This window comes from Puma concolor, chromosome B3, assembly GCF_028749965.1.
Source record: "Puma concolor isolate L17-30 chromosome B3, mPumCon1.1.hap2, whole genome shotgun sequence".
NCBI lineage: Eukaryota > Metazoa > Chordata > Mammalia > Carnivora > Felidae > Puma > Puma concolor.
The window spans coordinates 106,942,391-106,966,378 of record NC_141672.1 but is presented as its reverse complement, the minus strand read 5'-3'; the positions used below and the strand labels follow the sequence as shown (position 1 = coordinate 106,966,378).

Here is a 23,988-nt window from a genome sequence, read left to right as displayed (position 1 = left end):
TACAAATTTTAGGATTGCTTGTTCTAGCTTCGAGAAGAATGCTGGTGCAATTTTGATTGGGATTGCATTGAATGTGTAGATAGCTTTGGGTAGTATTGACATTTTAACAATATTTATTCTTCCAATCCATGAGCATGGAATGTTTTTCCATTTCTTTGTATCTTCTTCAATTTCCTTCATAAGCTTTCTATAGTTTTCAGCATACAGATCTTTTACATCTTTGGTTAGGTTTATTCCTAGGTATTTTATGATTCTTGGTCCAATTGTGAATGGGATCAGTTTCTTTGTCTTTCTGTTGCTTCATTATTAGTGTATAAGAAAGCAACTGATTTCTATACATTGATATTGTATCTTGAAACTTTGCTGAATTCATGTATCAGGTCTAGCAGACTTTTGGTAGAGTCTATCGGATTTTCCATGTATAATAGCATGTCATCTGCAAAAAGTGAAAGCTTGACTTCAACTTTGCCAATTTTGATGTTTGATTTCCTTTTGTTGTCTGATTGCTGATGCTAGAACTTCCAGCACTATGTTAAACAACAGCGGTGAGAGTGGGCATCCCTGTCGTGTTCCTGATCTCAGGGGGAAAGCTCTCAGTTTTTACCTGTTGAGGATGATGTTAGCTGTGGGCTTTTCATAAGTGGCTTTTATGATGTTTAAGTATGTTCCTTCTATCCCCACTTTTTTGAGGGTTTTTAGTAAGAAAGGATGCTGAATTTTGTCAAATGCTTTTTCTGCATGGACAGGATCATATGGCTCTTTTCTTTTATTAATGTGATGTATCACACTGATTGATTTGCGAATGTTGAACCAGCCCTGCAGCCCAGGAATGAATCCCACTTGACCATGGTGAATAATTCTTTTTATATGCTGTCGAATTTGATTTGCTAGTATCTTGTTGAGAATTTTTGCATCCATATTCATCAGGGATATTGGCCTATAGTTCTCTTTTTTTGCCAGGTCTCTGTCTGGCTTAGGAATCAAAGTAATGTTGGCTTCATAGAATGAGTCTGGAAGTTTTCCTTCCCTTTCTATTTTTTGGAACACCTTGAGAGGATAGGTATTATCTCTGCTTTCAACGTCTGGTAGAACTCCCCTGGGAAGCCATCTGGTCCTGGACTCTTATTTGCTGGGGGTTTTTGATAACTGATTCAGTTTCTTTGCTTGTTATGAATCTGTTCAAGTTTTCTATTTCTTCCTGTTTGAGTTTGGGAGTGTGTGGGTGTTTAGGAATTTGTCCATTTCTTCCAGGTTGTCCAGTTTGTTGGCATATAATTTTTAATAGTATTCCCTGATAATTGCTTGTATTTCTGAGGGATTGGTTCTAATAATTCCATTTTCATTCATGATTTTATCTATTTGGGTCATCTCCCTTTTCTTTTTGAGAAGCCTGGCGAAAGGTTTATCAATTTTGTTTATTTTTTCAAAAAACCAACTCTTGGTTTCATTGATATGCTCTACTGTTTTTTTAGATTCTATAGTGTTTATTTCTGCTCTGATCTTTATTATTTCTCTTCTTCTGCTGGGTTTGGGGTGTCTTTGCCATTATGCTTCTATTTCCTTTAGGTGTGCTGTTAGATTTTGTATTTGGGATTTTTCTTGTTTCTTGAGATAGGCCTGGATTGCAATGTATTTTCCTCTCAGGATTGCCTTTGCTGCATCCAAAGAGTTTGGATTGTTGTATTTTCATTTTCATTTGTTTCCATATATTTTTAAATTTCTTCTCTAATTGCCTGGTTGACCCATTCATTCTATAGTAGGGTGTTCTTTAACCTCCATGCTTTTGAAGATTTTCTAGACTTTTTCCTGTGGTTGATTTCAAGCTTTATAGCATTGTGGTCCGAAAGTACGCATGGTATGATCTCAATTTTTGTATACTTATCAAGGGCTGTTTTGTGACCCAGTAGGTGATCTATCTTGGAGAATGTTCCATGTGCACTCGAGAAGAAAGTACCTTCTGTTGCTTTGGGATGCAGAGCTCTAAATATATCTGTCAAGTCCATCTGAACCAATGTATCATTCAGGGCCCTTGTTTCCTTATTGATCCTGTGTCTAGATGATCTATCCATTGTTGTAAGTAGGGTATTAAAGTCCCCTGCAATTACCACATTCTTATCAATAAGCTTGTTTATGTTTGTGATTGTTTTATATATTTGGGGGCTCCCGTATTCGGCACATAGACATTTATAATTGTTAGCTCTTCCTGATGGAGAGACCCTATAATTATGATATAATGCCCTTCTTCATCTCTTGTAACAGCCTTTAATTTAAAGTTTAGTTTGTCTGATAGAAGTATGGCTACTCCAGCTTTCTTTTGACTTTCAGTAGCATGATAGATGGTTCTCCATTCCCTCACTTTCAATCTCAAGGTGTCCTCTGGTCTAAAACGAGTCTCTTGTAGACAGCAAATACATGGGTCTTGTTTTTTTAATCCATTCTGATACCCTATGTCTTTTGGTTGGAGCATTTAGTCCATTTACACTCAGTGTTATTATAGAAAGATAGGCGTTTAGAGTCACTGTGATGTCTGTAGGTTTCATGCTCATAGTGATGTCTCTGGTACTTTGTGGTCCTTGCAACATTTCATTCACAGAATTCCCCCTTAGGATCTCTTGTAGGGCTGGTTTAGCGTGATGAATTCCTTCAGTTTTTGTTTGTTTGGGAAAGCCTTCATCTCTCCTTCTATTCTGAATGACAGACTTGCTGGATAAAGGATTCTTGCCTACATATTTTTTTTTTGTTCATCACATTGAAGATTTCCTGCCATTTCTTTCTGGCCTTCCAAGTTACAGGAGGCAGGTCTGCTACTATTCTTACGTGTCTACCTTTGTAAGTTAGAGCCTGTTTATCCCTAGCTGCATTCAGAATTTTCTCTTAATCCTTGTATGTTGCCAGTTTCACGATGATGTGTAGTGCAGAAGATCGATTCAAGTTATGTCTGAAGGGAGTTCTCTGTGCCTCTTGGATTTCAATGCCTTTTTCCTTCCCCAAATCAGGGAAGTTCTCAGCTATGATTTGTTCAAGTACACCTTCAGCCCCTTTCTCTCTCTCTTCTTCTTCTGGAATTCCTATGATACAGATATTGTTCTATTTGATTGCATCACTTAGTTCTCTAATTCTCCCCTCATACTCCTTTTTTATGTCTCTTTTTCTCAGCTTCCTCTTTTTCCATCATTTTATCTTCTAATTCACCTATTCTCTCCTCTGCCTCTTCAATCCGTGCTATGGCCACCTTCATTTTATTTTGCCCTTCATTTATAGCATTTTTTAGCTCCTCATGACTATTTCTTAGTCCCTTGATCTCTGTAGCAATAGATTCTCTGCTGTCCTCTATGCTTTTTTCAAGCCCAGCGATCAATCACAGGGTTCTATTCCCGAAGCCAAGACTACACTGTATGTTAACTAACTTGAATTTAAATTAAAAAAAAAAAAATTGCAGGCATAAAGGAAATTAATAGAAACGAGCACAAAAGCTATACACACACAAAAAAGGCAGAAGGATCCCAACAATGGGATAATGGGTAACTGAGGGCAGAATCCTTGATCTCTAAAAGGACCACATGTGTAGAGTTTAATGCTAAATATGCCTGGTAGTTAAGAAGTACATTGATAACACAGGACAGGGAAACATCCAAATTCACCTACTTTGGCCTGCTCTACTGATGCGTTAAACCGAATATTGTCACCTCACCTTACTGATATACTCTTATCCGACATTAATCATTTTCCCCCAAATTTCAGCCCTATTTGTAATTTCCACTCCAGCAGTACATGTGTTCCTTCACCAAACCATCCAAAAACTTCCTAGGTTCGTTCCAGGGGAAGGTGCTTCAGTGATGAAATGCCAGCATCAAAAATGCGTTTGGTCCCACTCCCCATCCCCAGAGGCCTCGGATCCAGCCACAGAGCCCCGGCCTACCTCCACGGAGATGTCATCCCTTGTGGCCAAGCTCTGGCTGACAGCTGCCAGCGAGGCCTGCTCAATGTCGCGGATGCACCGGTTGATGCCATCGATGGAGTAGTCACACTCTCTCTGTCCAGGGGCCTTGTCCCTGGAAGAGACAGGGCAAGTCCAATAGTTCCTTGGGGTTCAAGTCCCACAACTTGCAGCAACACTGCTGGGGCAGGAGCCCTGTCTACCTTCTACCACATTTGATTGCTTTATTTAAGGAGTGAATCCTCAGGGCACCTGGGTGGCTCAGTCAGTGAAGCGTTGACTTTGGCTCAGGTCATGATCTCTTGGTATGTGAGTTCAAGCCCCACGTCGGGCTCTGTGCTGACAGCTAGGAGCCTGGAGCCTGCCTCAGTGTCTCTGTCTTCCTCTCTCTACCCCTCCCCTACTCAAGCCCTGTCTGTCTCTCAAAAATAAACATTAAAAAATTAAAAAAAAAAAAAAAAGGAGTGAATCCTTGACTCTTGCTTGGGAAGGCCTCTCTGCATAGCCCATGCATTTCTTAATTTAACACCTGTGCTAACTCTGTTTCTAGTGAGAAGGATAGGATGCTGTTCTTCATTTCAGGCTGGTGACAGACAACTGCTAATCCAACAATTTGGACTTCACTGGCTTACGTGAATATTTATAAATTAATACTATAAATAATATTATAAATAAAAACCTTTGTATTATAAAATGGTCAGTGTGATTTCCACTGTAAACATACTATACTCTCTATGTTGTATACTATTTACAAAGTCCTGTGGTAGGAGTTCAAATATTTAGTGGATTGTACTTTGTGAGGCATTAAGAGAACCATGGTGCTGAATTTCAAAAGCAATCAAAAAACAAAGTATAACCAAAGGAAAAGGATGCATTCCATGCTATGGGGTATGTGGCCAACTTAGAGATGTTATATTGACTCTGGGGATTTTTCAGGTTCATTCTATTGCCAAGGAGTTCAGAGATGTCCAGAGTTACTATGGGACCTGGAATATTCTTTTTGCCTCTTTAGCCAAATAAGGTAACCTCAAATCCTGCTAAATACATAGTGGTGTTCTCTGCCTAAGCTCCTAGGTATAGACAATGTAGTACAATGGCTAGCCCTGGGACTAGAACCATCAGGCCTGGGGGTGACTGTGAAAATACTCCCTAAGTCCTTTCTGCCTGAATTCTCTCATCAGTAAAATGTGGACAATGGCAGTGTTTACCTTTCAAGGTTATGATGATGAAATACGGTAATACAGGTAAAATGTTCAGATCTGACATACAATAAGTGTTTAAGTTAGCTATTGTGCACAGTGCTACCACTGGTCCCAAAGAGATACATGAAAAGATGATGATAATGATCAGGTACATTGCTATGAAACCCAAGTCCCATTGGATTTATCTACTTTCTGCCCTGTTCAGATGCAGGCCCCTAGCAATTTCTAGAGTAGAAACTAACCTGATAGATGTGATGAGACTCTTGATAGAGTCAGACACGGTGTGGGAATGTCCGGCTAGCACAGACCAGGTAGGCGGGTCTTTGGGGTTGATGGCCAGTGAGCGTGCAGTGCGAATGAGGTATGATGAGCTCTCCAGCATGGTCTTGGCTGAGACCAGGATCGGTTCCTGTGCCTGGGAGCCCTGAGAGCAAACAGCAGAAGGGTCAGAGGGCAGGGTGCACAGATTAAGTGAACAAGTTCTTTCCCAAGTCACTACCTGGGTTCTTCAGAAAGTGACACAGAGGTTAGGAAACCATGAAGACTAGTTCACACAGAGCCTGAATGGTGTGGACTTGGGTCCATGTTTGCCCTTAAATATCACTTTTGAGGGTGGCACATACCAAGAAAGAATCAGCCCTAAACTTAGGCACAGAGATTTTTCTCAATACAGAAAATTAAGGCATTACCACTTAAGATGTGCATACCTTGAGTTTCATGAACTCTGGGCATGTATCATCATTGACAACAACAACAATGTCCTACAAGACAGGGCTTTTGGAGCTCTTAACTGTTCATGCTCATTGAGTGCCACATAAACTAGCCACAGACTGAAATGTTACCTTTGCTGCTAAGATCCCTACCTCGGAGCTGATCTGGGCGGGAATGCTGACAAACTCAGGGTTGGATGCGAAAGCTGTCAGGTTCTCCACAGCTTCGATCAAGGGTGCGGTGGCAATGCGACACTTATTGCGGTTGTCTTCAGAGAAATCCCCATCCAGGGCCTGATGGGAGAAAACACAGAGACATTAGCCCATTGAAATGCACAAACCGCTTGTGGCCACTGTAATCATCTCCTGTTGGAAGAACGTGGTTTAATGGGAATACTGAAAATGTTAGGGGAATTCCTAAATAAGTAATTGGAGAGATCACGCCATCAAGCAGAGGGACTCAATTAGCAATTATAAGAAATAAAGTTTAGTATGTAGCTCAGAAGGCACCTGACCTGAAAGTCCATCAATTTCCCACTCATATGACCTTCAAGCTGAACCATTTTCTTCCCCACTTTTCAGACTATAACCCTTGGGCTCTTTCCCTCCATTTTCACTCTAAGTCTATTCCCTCCCAAGTTATAAAAACACTTTACATTGTATAGCACTTTCAACTTTTTCTAACTTTTACCTGAATATCCCTGAGAGAATGATGGAGGTAGGGGTTCTATATCCGCCATTTTGAAATGAGCAAAACGGAATCCAATGAGAAGGAATGGACCAGAACTACCTCCAACAACATCGGCAAATCTCACTAAGGTATATTTGCAGAGGCCAGTTGCAAAAATGTACTTACTGTATGATTCCATTTGTGCAAGCACAAAAGAGGTTAAACTAATGTAAGGTGTTAGCAATCAAGTGACCCTTCACAGCAGATGAGACTGAGGAGCACAAAGAGGGCTTCTGTAGGCTGGCCACGTTCTATGTCTTGCTCTGGCTATAGCTCCCTACGTGTACTCGACTTAAGTTCACTGAACTCTGTACCTATGATATGTGTTTTCTTTCTATCCATCTTATGCTTCAAGAGCTTTTTTAAAAAAATAGTAGCAGGTAACAAAGTGGCAGTGACTCATCAGTCACACTGCTGATTAATGGCCCAGATGAGAAGAATTCAGGAATGTAGTTTGTGATCCGTGACAGGCTGCCTGACAAAGGGTTAACACTTGGATTTGAGGTTCTCCAAACCCAGACCCTACCTCCTGAAGAACAAGACTGTTAGAAAGCCTGTGATCCAGTGAGAGTATCCCTTCTTCTAGGCAAAGGGTTACTTTTGAAAAGGCAGTTATACTTGTAGAAGAACGTAAATTTCTCCATTAGATGGCCAATTAAACTTGTAATTCAACTGTGATGAGCAATATATAAAAGCCAATTTGGACAATTAGTGCACAAAAAAAAAAAAAAAACAGAGGCACCAGCATTATGAAACAAACCAGATCTGAGACGAGAGTGTTTCTATTTTTCAGGAAGGCAAGAGTAGACAGGCACGTACGCGATAAAGGCTATTTCTGAATAACAGCTACATTCCAATCAAGCCCTGGCTGCTGGGGACAATAATTATGCATCCACCATGCTAACATTTTCAGAGGAATTCCCGTGAGCCCTGCTAATTTACCATCATTACTAATACCACGCACGCCTTGCCTCTGCTCATCCATAGGCAATGACCCCTATTCTAACCTCACCAATTCTGCCAACCTTCCAGACCCAAGAGCAACCCTATGTGCTTGCTCACATCGCCGGCTCACATATATGGCCTCTGTTCTAACTGCCACTCGTGTGCTCAGTCAATGTGGACTTAGCACCGGTGACCTGCATGGTGTCTTGTTACTCTCGTCTTGTTATACTATCAACACCATTGACGCCTTGAGTCAGGCCCCGCCAGCCTTCAGAGCAATCTGAGGATATGCTGGGAGGCAGGGCGGGTATCACACAGCAGGAGCCGGGCAGGAGTGGCCCCAGAACAGGCAAGCAGAGTAACAGGCAGATGGCAGAAGCGGTCTTCGGTGTCAAAGGAACTCAAATCCCAGCCACACCAGTGGCCAATGCCACCGCCTCTGGCTGGGATGATGTGGCTTCTAGCTCAATGGAAGATGCCAAGCCTCCCCTCAGTGATGCTCATGCGTCCTGTTCTTACCTCCCCACCCCTTTTCCACCTCCCACACTTTTCCCCACCCCTTTTCCACCTCCCACAATCGTCTCAGCCTATTAGGAAGGCAGACACCTGATCAAGCCAGCAACCTTTCTTTACTTGAACTTGTTATTCAAAATGCAAAGATGATTAGCCGAGGTAAATCCCAAGAAGCAGTTTTCTAATTGTGCAGTTTCATAAACTGTACCAAGAGGTGAAGAAAGGACATATATTTTTTGAGCCTGGGCACTAAAATCACACATCACGCAGCCCACTGCTATTCATGGGACAGGACCTTGAATAATGTGGAACGGTGGGCCAAGCTACGTCAACCACTTTTTTTTTCATTTTCGAAAAGGAAAAACTAGGGGCATCTCAGTGGCTCAGTTGGTTGAGCGTCTGACTGCGGCTCAGGTCATGATCTCGTGGTTCATGCGTTGGAGCCCCACACTGGGCTCACAGCTGTCAGCGCTGAGCAGGCTTCTTCAGATGCTCTGTCCTCCTCGCTCTCCCTCTGCCCCTCCCCCACTCGGACCCTCTCAAAATAAATAAAACATTAAAAAAAAAAAAAGGAAAAGCTATTTCCGCTGGAGGTAGCACTTAGTGTCAGAGAGGATGGTTTACACAGATATTATGTCATTTCTGAGTGCCTCTTCCACTCTGGGGTTGGCTGAGCCACGCAAGTAACCTGAATATGCAAATCTGCTCACTGGTGAAATTTTAGGCAGACGTGACAGTTTTCGTGTAGACATTCCATGTCACAGAATGTCTAGTACCCCAATCACAACAATGAAGGGGGTGAAGTCACCGAGCCAAATGCCTAGGCCCCATTGGGACAAGGACATTCTTGACCCCTGGGCCAGCTCCTCTGAATGTTCTCTTAGCAAAATCTCACAGGAGTCTGGGAGACCTAATTTCTGCATGTGTACTGGAATCAAACATTCATGGACTTGAGGGGGTTGGGAGGGACCTTAAGACCTTAAATATTTGGGACCTTAATCACAAATCCCTAACGTTCTAGATGATAAAACCAACACCCAGAGACTGGCACGCTATCCAGGCTCAGGCCTCAAACGACAGCCTGTGACCCCTGCCTCCCTTCTCTCCTGACCTTGGACAAAGGCAATAAGGAGGAAGAGAAACCTGCGAAGTTTTTCCCTTTTTCTTCTGAAAACAAAACGAAACGAAACACAACGCAACCTACTTTACCAATCCAAACATAAAGATGAGCAACAACATCAACATCGGTTAATGAGAGCTTGACCGGGCATCTTTGGTACATTCTGGAAATGCTTCATCGCAAAACCTGATCTTCAACTCCGCTGTCAGACTCAAGGCCACGCTTTCACTTCTCAGAAGAGTAAAAGCTGTCGTACAACTTCTACCTGGCACCGAAACCTGAGCGACTGCACATTTAAAACAGCATTCCATTCCACATCTGTGATTTAAGACTAGGTAATGAGCTGAATGAAGAAAGAAAAGCAGCTGACCTCTGTGGGGTGACCAGTGGAAAGAAAGCGACCGTGGGGAGGGGGTCTGTGTGCTTCTAACGTGTCTGGCATTTAGAGCAACCTGCCAGGGAGGAGGGTGCGGATAATGTATTCTTGCTGAGCCAAGCTTTGGGATTTTAAAGAACGCCCTTGGTAGCAGTTTAAGATTCCCGGGGGCACACATTCTTGGGGTGCTGACAACCCACCACAAAGGTCTGTTCCCTGGTCTTCAGTGTCTGTCTGGCTGGGTCCCCCTCCTTTCTTTGTGCCTATAGAGGTGCGGCAACTGGGATTTCGGGTTGGCCACATTGTCATGGTGAAAAGAAAAAGAGAAGCACTAGGAGGCCTAAAACAGAGCAAAATGTAGCTACCAGGGCAGCTGTCTTAAACTTTTAGGGAATTAAATATTCTTTTTTTTTTTTTTTTTTTTTTTTTTTTTTGCTGTCTGACAGGATTCTTAACCCTTCCTTAAAATAGGAAATCCACATTCAGTATATAGTGTGGTGCGCTGCAGTGAAATGACCATGACCATTTTCCTCTGAGTAAATTAAAAACAAGGCTCATTGTCCCTGGCCAATCCTGCCCCGTCCCCCCAGGGGGAATTGCAAAACCAAGCACATTTCAGCCAGTTGAGGGGCATTAGGTTCATTTCTGTTCCTTGTGCACTGCTACTGGATCCCAGGGAGGTCACAGAGGCGAGGCCTTCGTCTTCCCCACCTAACGATCCCGCCGTACCCTCCTCTGATGTTCCTGCACAGGCCTATCTTTCAGGCCATCACAAGAGCTCATTTGCCACCGGGAATTGCAAAGAGGGTTGGACACCGTGAGGGGAATCTGAAAAGAACAGGAGATCTTAGCAGAGATGCTTTATACAGAGATAGGTCAGGACTTAATACCAGGAGGAGACAGAAAAGAAAGGTTCCCAGGAATTTCTATAGAACAGTTTCCTTCCTTTTTTCCCTCCCGTGGTCCGTCTAAATATAGACTGTTTTCTAATGATCAGAAAATGGCCAAGCTTAACTGAAGTCAGTTAATCATACAGCAACCACTGATGATGTCACTCCCTTCAACTCTATTGCTGTCTTTCATCCTGCCACCCCCAATTTGCACATAAGGAGTGTAAACACACCAAGGTGTTTCTTCCCAGGTTAGGCTGGATTTGAACAGGATGCTGGGGTGAGAGCAGGATCGAGAGCGGAAAGAGCAGGGGCTCCGGGTCTGGGCTGCAATTCCCATCTGCCACTTACTGGCTGGGTCACCTTGGGTAAGTCACTTAACCTGCTAGCTCCTAGTGTCCTGATTGTAAAATGGGGGTGACAAGCACAGGGGATTTGTATGAATTGATGAGTAATACACACAAAACACTTGAAACAGGCTTTGTACAAAGCAAGCAGCTAAAAATGTAAGCTTTCTTAGTTTCTATGAACTATGATGGTAATTAAGGTAAGCTGCCGCCCGGATCCCAGGGGCACCTGGTCATGGCTTTAATTTGTTTCCAACCTATCTCATTATTGTCTTCAAATAGGCAGGCTTTCCTTTGACGCAGGCTCTTTGTTTAGACAGCTAAGAAACTGCTGACGGGGCTAAGTGCCCCCTGCTCTCCCCCGCCAGCTTGCTGTGTGTTCTCCCCTTTGCTTCTGGCTGGCTCAGCTTGTGGATGGACTTCTCCACGTTATTAAAGTGGCTCTGCGTAGTGCTAGGAAAATGAGGGGTGTGGTACCCTATCCTCTGGAGAGGACAGGGGAAAGTCCCATTACTCCCAGGCTTGCCCAACAACAAAGCAGGTGACCCTCCCTCAATGAATGTGACAATCTTTAAGTAAATATTAAGCCTCCAGTGGCTTCCCCAACCTCCTATGGGGGTTGCTCACCTTCCACAACAGCCACCTTTGGAGGTTTGGATGTAGGGGGCGAGGTCCTGGGCTCTTTGCCTGTGGTCTGCTGTTCAGCTGTGGTTCTTTTCCCCACAAGGGCAGCTGCCAGCTGCAGCTTGGTCCCCGCTCGGGGCAGACAGGATTTGTGACTTTATCACCCACCTATAAATACTATAGGCCAGCCGCTGCAATTCCTTCCTCACAAGGGCCCCTGCCCCTCCCCCAGCCAGTCCATGGCCTTTAACACAAAGATGAACTTGATAGAAACATGGGGCGTTCTATTTTAAAAATCAAGTACTCCATTTGAAGCATTTAAACAACTTTAAACAGAATAGGGATCAAAGGATAGATTAAACTGAATTTTTAAAGTGACTTCCCACAATCTCCCATTCCCTTCTCCCCTCCACCTTCTCTCTAGGTCCCAATAGATGTACCAAAAATGGCAGACCCTGTACCAGAAATTTCCTGCAGCAAATGAGCTCAAAACCACCCTACATTAGCTTACTGTTTGAGTAAACCCAAGGTATTTGCTACTCAAGCATAGTGCCAACAAATGCCTCACGGCCAACCTCTTCCCGATTTCTGCCCCTAAGCTTCCCGTGTACAGAATTTGGAGACGCCCTCCCCCCATTATCCAAGAAGGTTAGCTGAGACCAAGGCTGTTGGTTTTTCATGATAAGTATCTCCATTAGTAAAGGACTCCTCCTTAGTGATTTGAATCAGGAGTGAAGCTTCACTAGACACAAGCCTTAGGGGACAAAGAGCTTAAATCCTGCAAAGATCTTTTCCGTCGGCAACAGGTGACACAGGGGTCACGAAGGTCTCAGCTCTGAAACCTACCTTGATGGTCTTCACCAGGTTGGCAGTGCTGTTGGCGACTTCCTTGGCTGACTGGACAAAGTGCCTCTTGGCCACTGGGTTGGCTGTCTTGGATGAGGCGATACGACAGGCGTTGCACAGGGCCGAGGTGTGCTTGGCGACAATTGTGGCCGCGGACAGAACCTGCAAAGTGTGGAGCTGGGTTGGGGCATCCCATGCTCAGTGCCAAGGAGTCTACCCTGGTCTGGAGCCCTGGATTCCTCTTCAGCTCCCATATCTGTGTAACTCCAACATGTGCGTCTAGCTCCACCGCCCCCAAGTCACTCCAAGAAAGCAGGGGACAGACAAGAACTACTAAGCAAGAGAGAACGAACAAAAGGAAAGGAAGTGATGCTTCCTTACTGGGAGAGGGCTGGACTCCAGAGAGTCTTAAAGGAGATGCAGGCAGCTATGATTCATGACCCTTGGCCAGCCAAGAGGCAAATGGTCCAGGATCTAGGCCAGTGCCGCCCAACACGAGTAGAGTGTGAACGACACGTGAAATTTCAAATTTTCTAGTAGCCTCATTAAAATAAGCAAAAGGGTGCCTGGGTGGCTCAGTTGGTTGAGTGCTGACTACGGCTCAGGTCATGATCTCAAAGTTCACGAGTTCAAGTCCCGATTTGGGCTCTGTGCTAATGGCTCAGAGCCTGGAGCCTGCTTCAGATTCTGTGTCTCCCTCTCTCTCTGCCCCTCCCCCACTCACACTCTATCTCTCTCAAAAATAAACATAGAAAAATTAAAATAAGTAGAGAAAACCAAGAGAAATTTATTTCGGTCGCTTATTTAACTTGATAGAGGCACAATATTTCATTTCACCAGGTAATCGATTTAAGAATTTGAGATTTTACAATCTTGTCATACCAAGTTTCAAGCTCCAGTGTGTATTTTACACTTACAGCCCATCACAACTTGGACTGGCCACGTTGCGAGTGCTTAATGGCCACAAGCAGCGTGTGGCCACCACACTGGAGCCCAGGTCTAGAGGAGGAAAATAAACATCAAGGTGTAATAGCTCCTTCTTCATGCACAGGTGGACTGTGGGCACCCGATTAAGGGGTCTGGGCCAGGCATCTTCCAGGCTCCACCCCCAACCCCAATGGCTCTTGTGAATCACCCGATCCACTTGGCTGAGTTTGGTAACACATCTTTGACCTTTATCAGACAGGTTGGGAGGTTAGGTGCCCTGATGTGTTCCATGCCAGCTCTCAGGCCTGCTATAGGTCAGAGGACCCCTCTATTGCCTCCTGAATGTAGGTCCTTCTCCAGCCTCAACTAGGCCTGTCTCAGGGTTCACAGTGGCTGTGGGACTCTCAGGCTGGCTCGGGGTGTCCTACAGACCAGGCCTTGTTTCTTCAGCACACGCAGCTTGAGTAAGTGAACAGGACTCCATGACACTTGAATAAGGAGTGTTGCACGTATGGTCTAGTCCTAAAATGCCTCTGTGGGTCCTTAGTGTACTTTGGATTTGGATTCTGGCTCAGTACCACCGTCTCTGTGAAATGAACCTTGACAGCCCCTCCGAGTTCATCCCCTGTTCCCCCGTGCATCCCTGGTGCTGTCATCACACCCCGGCCATCCCATCTTCCAAACTTTATCCAGAAGAGTGGGTGCCAGGGCAGAGGGGATCAGGTCCTCGTGTTGACCCCTAGTGCTGAGCACAGAACGAGCACTCCACCTATGTCCTCTGACCGGAATGAAATCATGAGACTCCTGATGACTCTCTCAGTGATTACTTCACTCCTCCTGCCTCCAGTACCTCGTTTCAAAGCACTGACACACTGGCACACTCTCCACATTTTGCAATATCCCCCTACCCCCTCACGCTCCTGAGTTGTTATTGGCAGTGCTGAGTTTACCTGACTTTGCCAGCTCCGAGAGAACAGTATTCTTTACTCGTTTCTCACAGTCTCCTACCCACCTAGGACAGCTTAAGGACTCACAGACCTCACACCCACGCCCCGTGGTTACCTGTGACGGGCTGCTGCCGGGGTCCACCAGGTTCTGGCATGCCATCTGGATGGCCTGGTTGGCCCTGGCAAACTGGATGGGGTCCACAAGGCCCTGGTGGCCCGCCTGGCTGTTTGGATCAGAGATGCCCACCAGGTATGCAGCCTGGAAACGGAGGAGGAAACCACAGCTCAGACTGTCTGTGCTCCTACATGAGCCTGTAGGGGACGACGGCCTGGCAGTGCAAATGTAGCATTCTCAGGGGCTCCTTAGTGCACGGTGGTGAGGGTAATCTCATCAGTGAGGGTTTAAGGATACATGGGCCGATGGTGGCAGGAGTCTTCTGTAGGCTTCTAGGAACGAAACCTCTCTGCGCCTAAGAAAGCCTAAAGAAGCTTTTCTATGGGTCATGAACAAGGATGAAGGCAGCCCTGTGTGCTGCTGGTAGCCATCTTATGAGCCTAAGGGCACCCAGTCTGTGTTGTGTGAAGCTGACTCTTTGACTGGAAGATGGGAGAAGCACAAGAAAGTGGGTGTAGACCAAAGACATGAAGCTGCTAGGTCACTCAACCCTGGAGCCTGTCCTGCACGGAAGTTTCTGGTCTCACAGCCTAATGCATCCTTAGTGTTTAGGCCCGTATTTCCAATAGTAAGTAAGGAGAATGCGCAGGATGGCTCAGGAGGGCAAAAAAACCCAAAACCAACCAAACAAAAAAAGGCAGTATTTGCTCTCTAAGAGGACAAGAGGCTCTAAGAGAAGGTCTTCTCTTTAAAACCCTTTGGATGGGTTAGTCAAATCACAGGCAGACAATGAATCTGTGAGCAGGAATTTTAACCTTAAGTTATTTCCTGTGAGATTTGAGGGGCAAGATAATCTCATCCCCCAAAGTAGGGAATGTTTCCCTTTGGTTCAATAAAATCTTTCAGGCTCAAGGTAATTGTCAAGTGACAAATCCTTCAAGGTAAATGCTGACAATTTTTGAAGCTTCAGTCACATGAACCCAATAATTATCAGAGATGCACAGGACAGTTGAACAAAAGCAAGGAACATGCCCGATCACATCTTGGCAGGATGGTATCTAATTTTTTTCTCCCTCTGATCCTAAAAAGAGCATGACTAAGATTTTTGCATTTTTAAAGCTTCAGAGAGAATGTGAATTATGTAATACCCATTTGTTTTCTCCTCATAACAACTCATCTGTAAAAATGGTCTTACACACACACACACACACACACACACACACACACACACACACACACACACAAATCTGGCCTCTGAACCCTTATGCTGGGTCTGCAGTGTTCAGGGTCTCACTGTCCTTGCCAGGATGCTCTGCTCCTGGGGGGGGTAACTGGCTGATGTTTTGTCTAAATGCCCCAGCCATCACAGGAACCTCCGCCTTTACCATGGTTTCTATGATGGTAGTTGGAGAAGGAGCTGTGGCTGGAGCTCCCCCATGCCCCACTCTCCACAGGGATCTGGTACTCCCCTGCAGCTGGAGCTCCCCCATTCCCACCCCCCCACCCCCCACCCTAGACATCTGATATTCCTGGTATCCACAATCTACCATGGGACACAAGCGAAGGACATAGGCCTTAAGGCTAGAAGGCCTGCATCATAGGGCCTGGGGGCCAGTCCCTTACCTGGGCTGCAGCCTCTGTCAACCCACAGAGGGCCTTGGACGCAATCCCCACACACTCCCCAAAGGCAGGGAGGTCCCCGGTCTTGGCATTCTGTGAAATCCCTGCCATCGACTCGCCCAGAACCTACAAAACAACCAACCAGTGATACTCTCTGAGCTTAACATTCAAGGCGACTTCATTGACAGTATTTGCCATTATTTTTCTTTATTCACATTAAGAGGAGATTTAAGAGAATTCTATCATTTCTCTTCCATACAGAGAAGTGAAATGAAAGTATGAACCTTTCATCTAAAAGTTACCTACATCTCAAAGAGACATAGTTAGTATACACGAATCAATAAAGTAAAATCTATATAGGGCATGCCACAAGTTAGTGGTCTAAACTGAGAACTGTTAGCTCCCAGAATATAAAAATCAGATACGTAAACTGTAGGTAGTCACACCCAGGAAGCAGAAGACATACTCTAGGTAATATTATTTACTTACTTATTGACAGCAAAATTTAAATATGTTTTTGTTAAAAAGTACACACATACATACACACAGAAGGGTGATCTGAACACTAAGACTATTTCCTAATTTTTTAAGTATTTCCCCTTATTCTGAAAATCATTGATGTATTTTTTTTCCAGAGGTCTTTAAAATAACAGATAAAAGGGAGTTTAATATTTAAAATCTAACCCAGAAAGGTCAAGGATCCTACAGAAAGTCACACAGAAGGCACATGGGCAGAGGCAGGACACCTGCCCCATATCTGGTGTTCTGTCTTCTCTGGGCCTCATCATGCCCCAAGAGGACAGGTCCTAGTCTACTTTCCAGAGTCACAGATGGTGGAATGAAAAAAAAAAAAAGAAATTCCCTAAAAATGCTTCGATATACGAAACAGTCCAGTTTACATAAAGACTGGAAAACAAAGAAGTTAGAAGGTATTGTTATATGAGTTATTTTCCTTTCCATAACCCTGTATCCCTCTTTAAGGAAGAGTTTCTTTGGCTCAAAGTATGTAAAACATATGCAGCCTGCCTAGGCAATCCATAATTCCATAAAGGATGCTGGATGGAGCAAATTCTAGTCTCAGCTCAATGCACAGCAAGCCAGTCCTGACATCACAACACAGATGTGCCATGTCCCCAGAGCTAACATAAGAGTGATGTAGACAAACACACACTTGTGCTCCAAGCACGAACTTGGCATTGCCAGCTACTCATTATCTGTTTCTCTCACTTGTATTTCACTGCAATGTGGATTTGAAGCATTCTTAACAACTCTGGTATTACCATCACAAGTTAGTGTTTCTCAACCTTTTAAGCCATCATTATTGGTCCACTGGGAAGTCTATTTAGCCTCCCCACCCGCAATTGCCACCCATATCCAAGTAAATACTAAGAAATAAGATTCTGTTGAGCAAGGTTAAGGTTTAGCAGGGGGTGGGGACACAAACGACTGTATTATTTAGATTTTCCATTCCTCCTACCTCCTCCACAAAACTTCAAGTTTTTCAGTCCCCTCAAGAATGCATGCCATCAATGGAAGGCAAAAAGAACACACAAGAGGGTCTCATAAAAGCCAGGGTTAACTGACAGGCTTTCCCCTGCAAGTTGGTCCCAAATGAAAGAAATCTATGATTCGACTCACCGTAAGACTCATCCATGATATGGTCTAACCATTGTATCTCAAAGTGTTATTTCTGGACCGCATTGGCAGGGACCTGGGGACTCGTCAGAAATGCACAATCTCAGCCCCACCTCAGATCTACTGAATCAGAAACTCAGGGGTAAGGTCCAGTAATCTGTGTTTAACAAGACCCCTAGGTGATTCCGAGGCGCAGCCAAGCTTAAGAAGCATTTGAGCAAAGGGCTTCATGGTGAGGCTTCATGATGATATAGTCACACAAAGTGGCTGCAGGCAGATACATACAAAACCATCTAGATTTTTCCCCACAATGAGGAGGAATGTTAACAGCACAGACAGCCTTACCTTGGAGTTTTCCATCACACTCTCAATGCAGTCAAAGTAAGAGAGGTCACTAACAGGTTCATTAGGATTGTCCAACATCCCCTTGACAGTCTACAGAAGGAAAACACAACTTCAAAAGCAAGCCAGTGTTACAGAATAAGAGAAATCCAACGTCATATGAACTAACAACTTCCCCTCCCTACAGAGAATTCTGGTCATGATCACTCATGTCTCCAGATTCTTGAAAGGAATTTAAAGGGTTTTATCTGTGACTTCAGATTTTCCGCTGGCAACAAAAACATAGACGGCAAGGAGGAGGATGTCTCAGGTTAGCTTCAACAGAGAGGAGAGTGTCCTGTTCACACATTTGGAGGAGAAGCATGGTATCCACAAAAGGGAGAGATTTTTTTCTTAAGAAAATCTAAAAGCTAATGCCCGACAATAGTCAATTAGCACAATTTCTCTGCTGAATAACTCCAAGGAGTTTATATTTCAAGGACACGTTAACTCATTTCTACTTCATGAGGAGAACCCTTAGTTTTCAGTTCTGGAAGCTTTTCATGAGTAGGCATGAAAGAAGGTAACCCTTCCAAACTGTCCACTGAGATGGTTCATTTATTTTTAATTCACAAAATATAGAAAATATTCACTCCCGTTGAGGTATCCATCAAGGAGCCGGGTATGGGGCTTGCTCCTTTGTCTCCAGTCCACTGAAAATCTTCGCTAGCTCTCAGATTGTAATTATCCCCGACAATCACATAAGAGGGAATTTTCCAGGGGAGGCGAGTATGGGGATGTAGCCATCCAGCCTCCTCTCCAGCGAGGGAGAATGTACATTAGAACCCAGCAGCCTTTGGGGGCACAGCCAACAAAGACACCATCGTTGAGTTACCAAGGATTGGGGATGTCATGATGGAAACTGCTGAGTTACTAAGTTAAAGATCTCAGGAAAGAGGGCAGCATAAAGAAGTTCATTTCATTCAAGATCCTCCTCCCACTCTTCACACAATAAAAACTGTTTTAGTCACAGCAACCCTGAAAGAGTCCTAATTTTGGCAACCAAGGATACAGTGAAAGGACAGAGTATTTGCATCTGTGCCCACAGATCTTAGACCCAGCTCACATATCCTATTTGTGGATGTGAACAGACCAGGATAGGGCAGTAATCTACCCAATGTAGGGAACAGCCTCCACTGTTTTCAGAATGTTTTAGGCCAGTGGTAACAAGCCTCTTCTCACCTCCAGCTGTGCACCCTGGCCTATAGTCCCCAGCAGACTGGGCCTCAATCAAACCATGCAGAAGCATGGTGGGTGTTCCCATGCTAATCATCCAGAAAACTAAAGGTACATGGGGTACAACCAACCCCTATCTATTGAGTTATCTCTTTGGCTGTTTCAATATAACGTGCACTGCTTAGGACTGCTTTACATACAAGTAGGCACGTTGATTTTCCATTTACCCACATACATGTTACAGGCAGACATGAATTCTCCATTATAAATAAACCCTGAGCCTGAATATAAATTGAAGAGCACCCACACTGTGTTCTGGGCCACTAGGGGTCCCACCATCGCCTTGATCCTGTAATAGGTGTTACTTCTGGGTTTCCACTCATGTGCCCCCTACAGTGACTAACATAAAATGAATGGGAAAGTCATTTTTACTCAAAAAGAACATCTATCCAAGTTTCTCCCACCTGCCCCAGCGTAACAACTCCAAAACTTTTTAGGTGGAAAGTGCCCATCTTCAGCCTGCACCCAGGCCTCTTCCTATTTGAAATAGAGAATCCTTGAACAAATTAACCCTCATCCTAGTGGAAAAAGGGGAAGCAGAAATGATACTCCTACCAAATCTAACTTTGATTCCTTCCCACTCGGACTGAAACTCTGGCCCCAATAGTCTTATAAGAAGGATATAAGGCAAGAACAGAGAAGAAACTGACCCGTTCCAGAAAGGACAGAGAGCCACACCCTCTTAAATCCCCAGCAGCCTTCACAGGGACTTACCTCGAGCTCCCGCAGGGCATTATCACATTCTTTCTGGCCAGGAGCTTGCTGGGTGCACAGAGTGATCAGCTGATTGATGCTCTCTGTCACAGCTCTGGGACACAAACAGATAAAGGGTTTTGTTTTGTTCTGTGAATACCAACATTTCCCCAACAGTGTTTTCTGGTTCACCAAAAATACAAGTAAATCACTGTCAAGGATGGGGTCCCAGGAGCCTCGGTGGCTCAGTCAGTTAAGTGTGTGACTTCGGCTCAGGTAGTGATCTCTCGTGGTTTGTGGTTTCGAGCCCTGCGTCAGGCTCTGTGCTGACAGCTCAGAGCCTAGAGCCTGGAGCCTGCTTTGGATTCTGTGTCTCTCTTTCTGCCCCTTCACTGCTCAGGCTCTCTCTCTCTCCCAAAAATTAGTCAACATTCAAAAAAAATTAAAGGATGGGGTCCCCATGCGGGCTCTTCCACAAGGCTCTGAATGACCAAAATAAACCACAACCAGGGAAGATAGAATGAGTGCCCCCACTCTGCCTGTAATTATTCATTTGATTTCCCTTTAAAGGGTACTAATAGTTATTTTAAGAAAGTAGGACTATCTTTTAGCATATTCACAGGAAAGAATTTACAACCAAGTTGCAAATAGCAAAGAAATCATATTAACACTGTTTTAAATATCCTTCATTAGCAGCCCATAAGGAATAAGATGATCTGAGCTAGCCTATTTGGGATAGTCTTTGTATCATTTGGAAGGTTTTATGTATCTTAAAACGTAGCGGGCATATAGTAAACTGTGCTTATAATTTTAAAATCTCTTCTTTCCATGAAATTCTACATGATTTGCTACTTCCTAGAAGCTGTCCCCAAATTATTGTTTAAAATAGCTCTTTTCTTTAACATTAACAGGAATTAAAGACTCGTGTGATTTTACACGTGTTTCTATTCTTCTTAGAACTTGAGAGGCAGCTCAGAGTTTTTTCTATATTGGAAAGGATTCCACCTCTCCCGGGCAGCCTATGCTTACCTCCTGCCTAGGTTAGGCCATGGATCATTTACAAAGTCACGGTCCATTTTAATTTTTTAATAAGGTGTGAAATATGGGTCCAGGTTCTTTTTCTGTGAGGGTGAGGGTGGCTTATGCAAGTCAAATTATTTCAGCACCCTTCACTGAAAACGGCTGTTCTTTCTGCATGGCCTTGCTTTTCTTTTTTAATTTTTTTTAATTTTTTTTTTCAACGTTTTTATTTATTTTTGGGACAGAGAGAGACAGAGCATGAACGGGGGAGGGGCAGAGAGAGAGGGAGACACAGAATCGGAAACAGGCTCCAGGATCCGAGCCATCAGCCCAGAGCCTGATGCGGGGCTCGAACTCACGGACTGTGAGATTGTGACCTGGCTGAAGTCGGACGCTTAACCGACTGCGCCACCCAGGCGCCCCATGGCCTTGCTTTTCTAATTTTGTGGACAATCCCTGGGCCTTATTTATGTGAGTCTACCTCTGGACCCTATTTCATTGACCTATGTGTCTAACCCTTTGCCAATAACACACTGTTTTTATCCTAAGTAAGTCTTAAAATTGAATAGCCTGTGTTTTAGACACGAAAAAAACAGAGATGGGAGAGACTTCGTTAGGGGGATGCTACAAGTAAGGAGCAAAAACACTCAAACCCATGCCTATCTGCCTCCAAAGCCAGATCCACAACCATTTTTTCCATAGGATCATCACTGGTCTACACTCCGGCAGGCCCTCAATTCTCTTCATAGTTACTAACCACTGCAGCTAACTCGCAACTTAAAACAAACAAAAACAAAACAGCACACTTGCTGTTCATCATTAACGCGGCCTAATATAAAAGAGGTCTCATTTTATTAAATTGGCTTTGCAGCTTCCCACAGAATAACACATTTGATGGAAGATGATGTTGCCAATGCACAAAGGCAATCAGCTTAATTATTTGATGAGGAGATACTGCTTTGAATTTTTAATTTAGCTAGGGTGGATGGGAAGAGGAAAAAAACATTCCTGAACTCACGAAGGAATCCCAAAATAGTCTTTGTACGATGAACTCCATCAATTCATTTATGTGGGGGGCAAGGTGTTTAATTAAGGTGTTGTAAGGAAGCAACTGTGTTCTCCATGGTGCAAAGCCAACACAGAAACAACTGGGAGCAGGACAATCTAATTCTGGGCACCTTGGAGGGTGTGGTCCATGATGCCTTCTCTAGATGGGTCACTCAGGGATCCAACGCCATGTTCCATGTGGCAGGCTTCAAGACATACTTCTGAGTGGACAGGTCGGCATGCAGGAGCATAACAAAGGGTGCAGAATGCCCTTGACTGTGATGACATGATCATGTGGAGGATATTTCTACGTATCACACAAGCTTTCCATTTAGCTTATTTCTTTCCCCGTTTCCTGTTTATCTGGCTTTTTTTTTTTTTTTTAACCTAGTCTTCACATAAAGATTTTTTCCATTAAAAACTGTTGACGATTGATGAACCCAAAGAATACAGAGCTGTTTATTGTCCTATTGTTTTGACTATTTTTCAGATGTGAAAAATTTTCAAGTAAATCTTGGGGTCAAAAAACACCAAGAGACCAAAGGTTTGTGGTTGGATAATCCATACAAGTGCAGCACAGCATTGAAGTCTGAATGGTCGATGGCTAAGAGGCATGGTTTAGGTATTGTTTTTCCCAATTTTAGTCTGGATTAAAGAGCCCAATAATAAAATGAGTGGCCCAGAGGCAAACGGTTACACAGATTTGACAGTGATAAATAGTATTTGTAGGTTGCAAACTATAGCAGTGAGTTATAAGATCAAAGAATTGGAGGCACCCCAAATGTGCAATGATAAAGGACTGACTCAATAAATGTCGAGTCTACAAGAGAATTCTGGGTTCCCATTAAAGGTCATAATGTATAGGCCTAAACTGTACTTTTTGTAATCTTTTTATACAATTAAAAAAATGATTAAAGCTACACAAGTTTGTTTTTTTTTAATACAAAAAAGTTAAATAGCCACAATTCCACCATCTAGAAGTAGTGATTGTTTCCTTGTATTTTGTTCTTTATGTAGGCATATCTAGCCATTCTCAGTTTTAGAAAAAAACTGAAATCCATAACCTCAGATGTTAAAACAAGACTCTCTAACCTACACGTTGTTTAGTGTTTAGAGATACTGAATTGATTCAACTAGTTTGGGAGCTCTGGAGGGAAATTTCATTATTACTTTTCTCATGTTTATTTTAGTTTTGATAGAGAAAGAGAGCAAGAGCGTGAGTGGGGGAGGGGCAGAGAGAGAGAGGGAGACACAGAATCCGAAGCAGGCTCCAGGCTCTGAGCTGTCAGCACAGAGCCCGACGCGGGGCTCGAACCCATGAACCATGAGATCATGACCTGAGCCGAAGTCGCAGGCTCAAACGACTGAGCCACCCAGGCAGCCTGGAAATTTTAAACAGATATGGAGATGTGCCAGCAGTAAGAAAGACAATCGACCAATTTGTGCTTTTGATGATCTGTTAAGCACAAATCATCTAATAAGGAGCTTGGCTGGGAAAACAGCAACATCAGACATTTCCCTTCCTTAAGCAACAGTGTCCTTAAGAAGGTGAGAAAGAGCCCCCAAATTCCACCTGTGCATATTCCCTGGTCCTGCTCTGCATAAGGCATGAGAATTAAAAAAAAATAACACTATAGTTTGTCTCTCTAGGAAAGCAAGGTGATTGCAATCCGGTTGGAGAGGCAGGATAATGAACAGATAAGGCACAAAGAAGGCGAGCCAAAGGAAGCAGGGATGGGGGTAGCACGTCAGACAGGATCCTGAACCTCCCAGAGGCCAGATACACTCTGGGCTCGCAGGCAGCACTGACGGAGGACACAGTTTCTTCATGGAAGGGAGAGCTCCAGGGAGGCCACAGCAATCAGTGAAGTCAGGCCTGAGCGAGATCCAGATTTGGAAAAAGGAAACAGAACACTCTGGAGGAGACCAACACACGGCCTAGTTTATATTTTCCTATTTCATAGTGTGGAAGTGCTGCTTGCTGGGTGATCCTTTTTCACTGTGTCTGGAGACAGGAGGAAGCCTGCCTGGCAGGAACCTCAAAACAAAGGGCAGCCCAGGAAGAGGAATCACTCACAAAGTTCTAAGAAACCCTCAGGGGACAGGAAAGCAGCTGAAAGACTGGCT

General features: G+C 44.1%; 1 protein-coding gene across 1 annotated transcript in view; it reads right to left on the bottom strand.

Annotated features, from left to right (window-relative positions):
• The window catches only part of TLN2 (talin 2), a 438,278-nt gene that overhangs the window by 84,524 nt on the left and 329,766 nt on the right, over positions 1-23,988 (bottom strand). Inside the window, exons 33-40 of the mRNA XM_086710846.1 lie at positions 19,816-19,909; positions 17,830-17,919; positions 15,853-15,975; positions 14,230-14,373; positions 12,241-12,402; positions 6,003-6,143; positions 5,382-5,563; positions 3,920-4,052 (exon numbers count right to left, since the gene is read on the bottom strand). Coding sequence (XP_086566972.1) covers positions 3,920-4,052; positions 5,382-5,563; positions 6,003-6,143; positions 12,241-12,402; positions 14,230-14,373; positions 15,853-15,975; positions 17,830-17,919; positions 19,816-19,909 — 1,069 coding nt within the window. The remainder of the gene's footprint in view (positions 1-3,919; positions 4,053-5,381; positions 5,564-6,002; positions 6,144-12,240; positions 12,403-14,229; positions 14,374-15,852; positions 15,976-17,829; positions 17,920-19,815; positions 19,910-23,988) is intronic.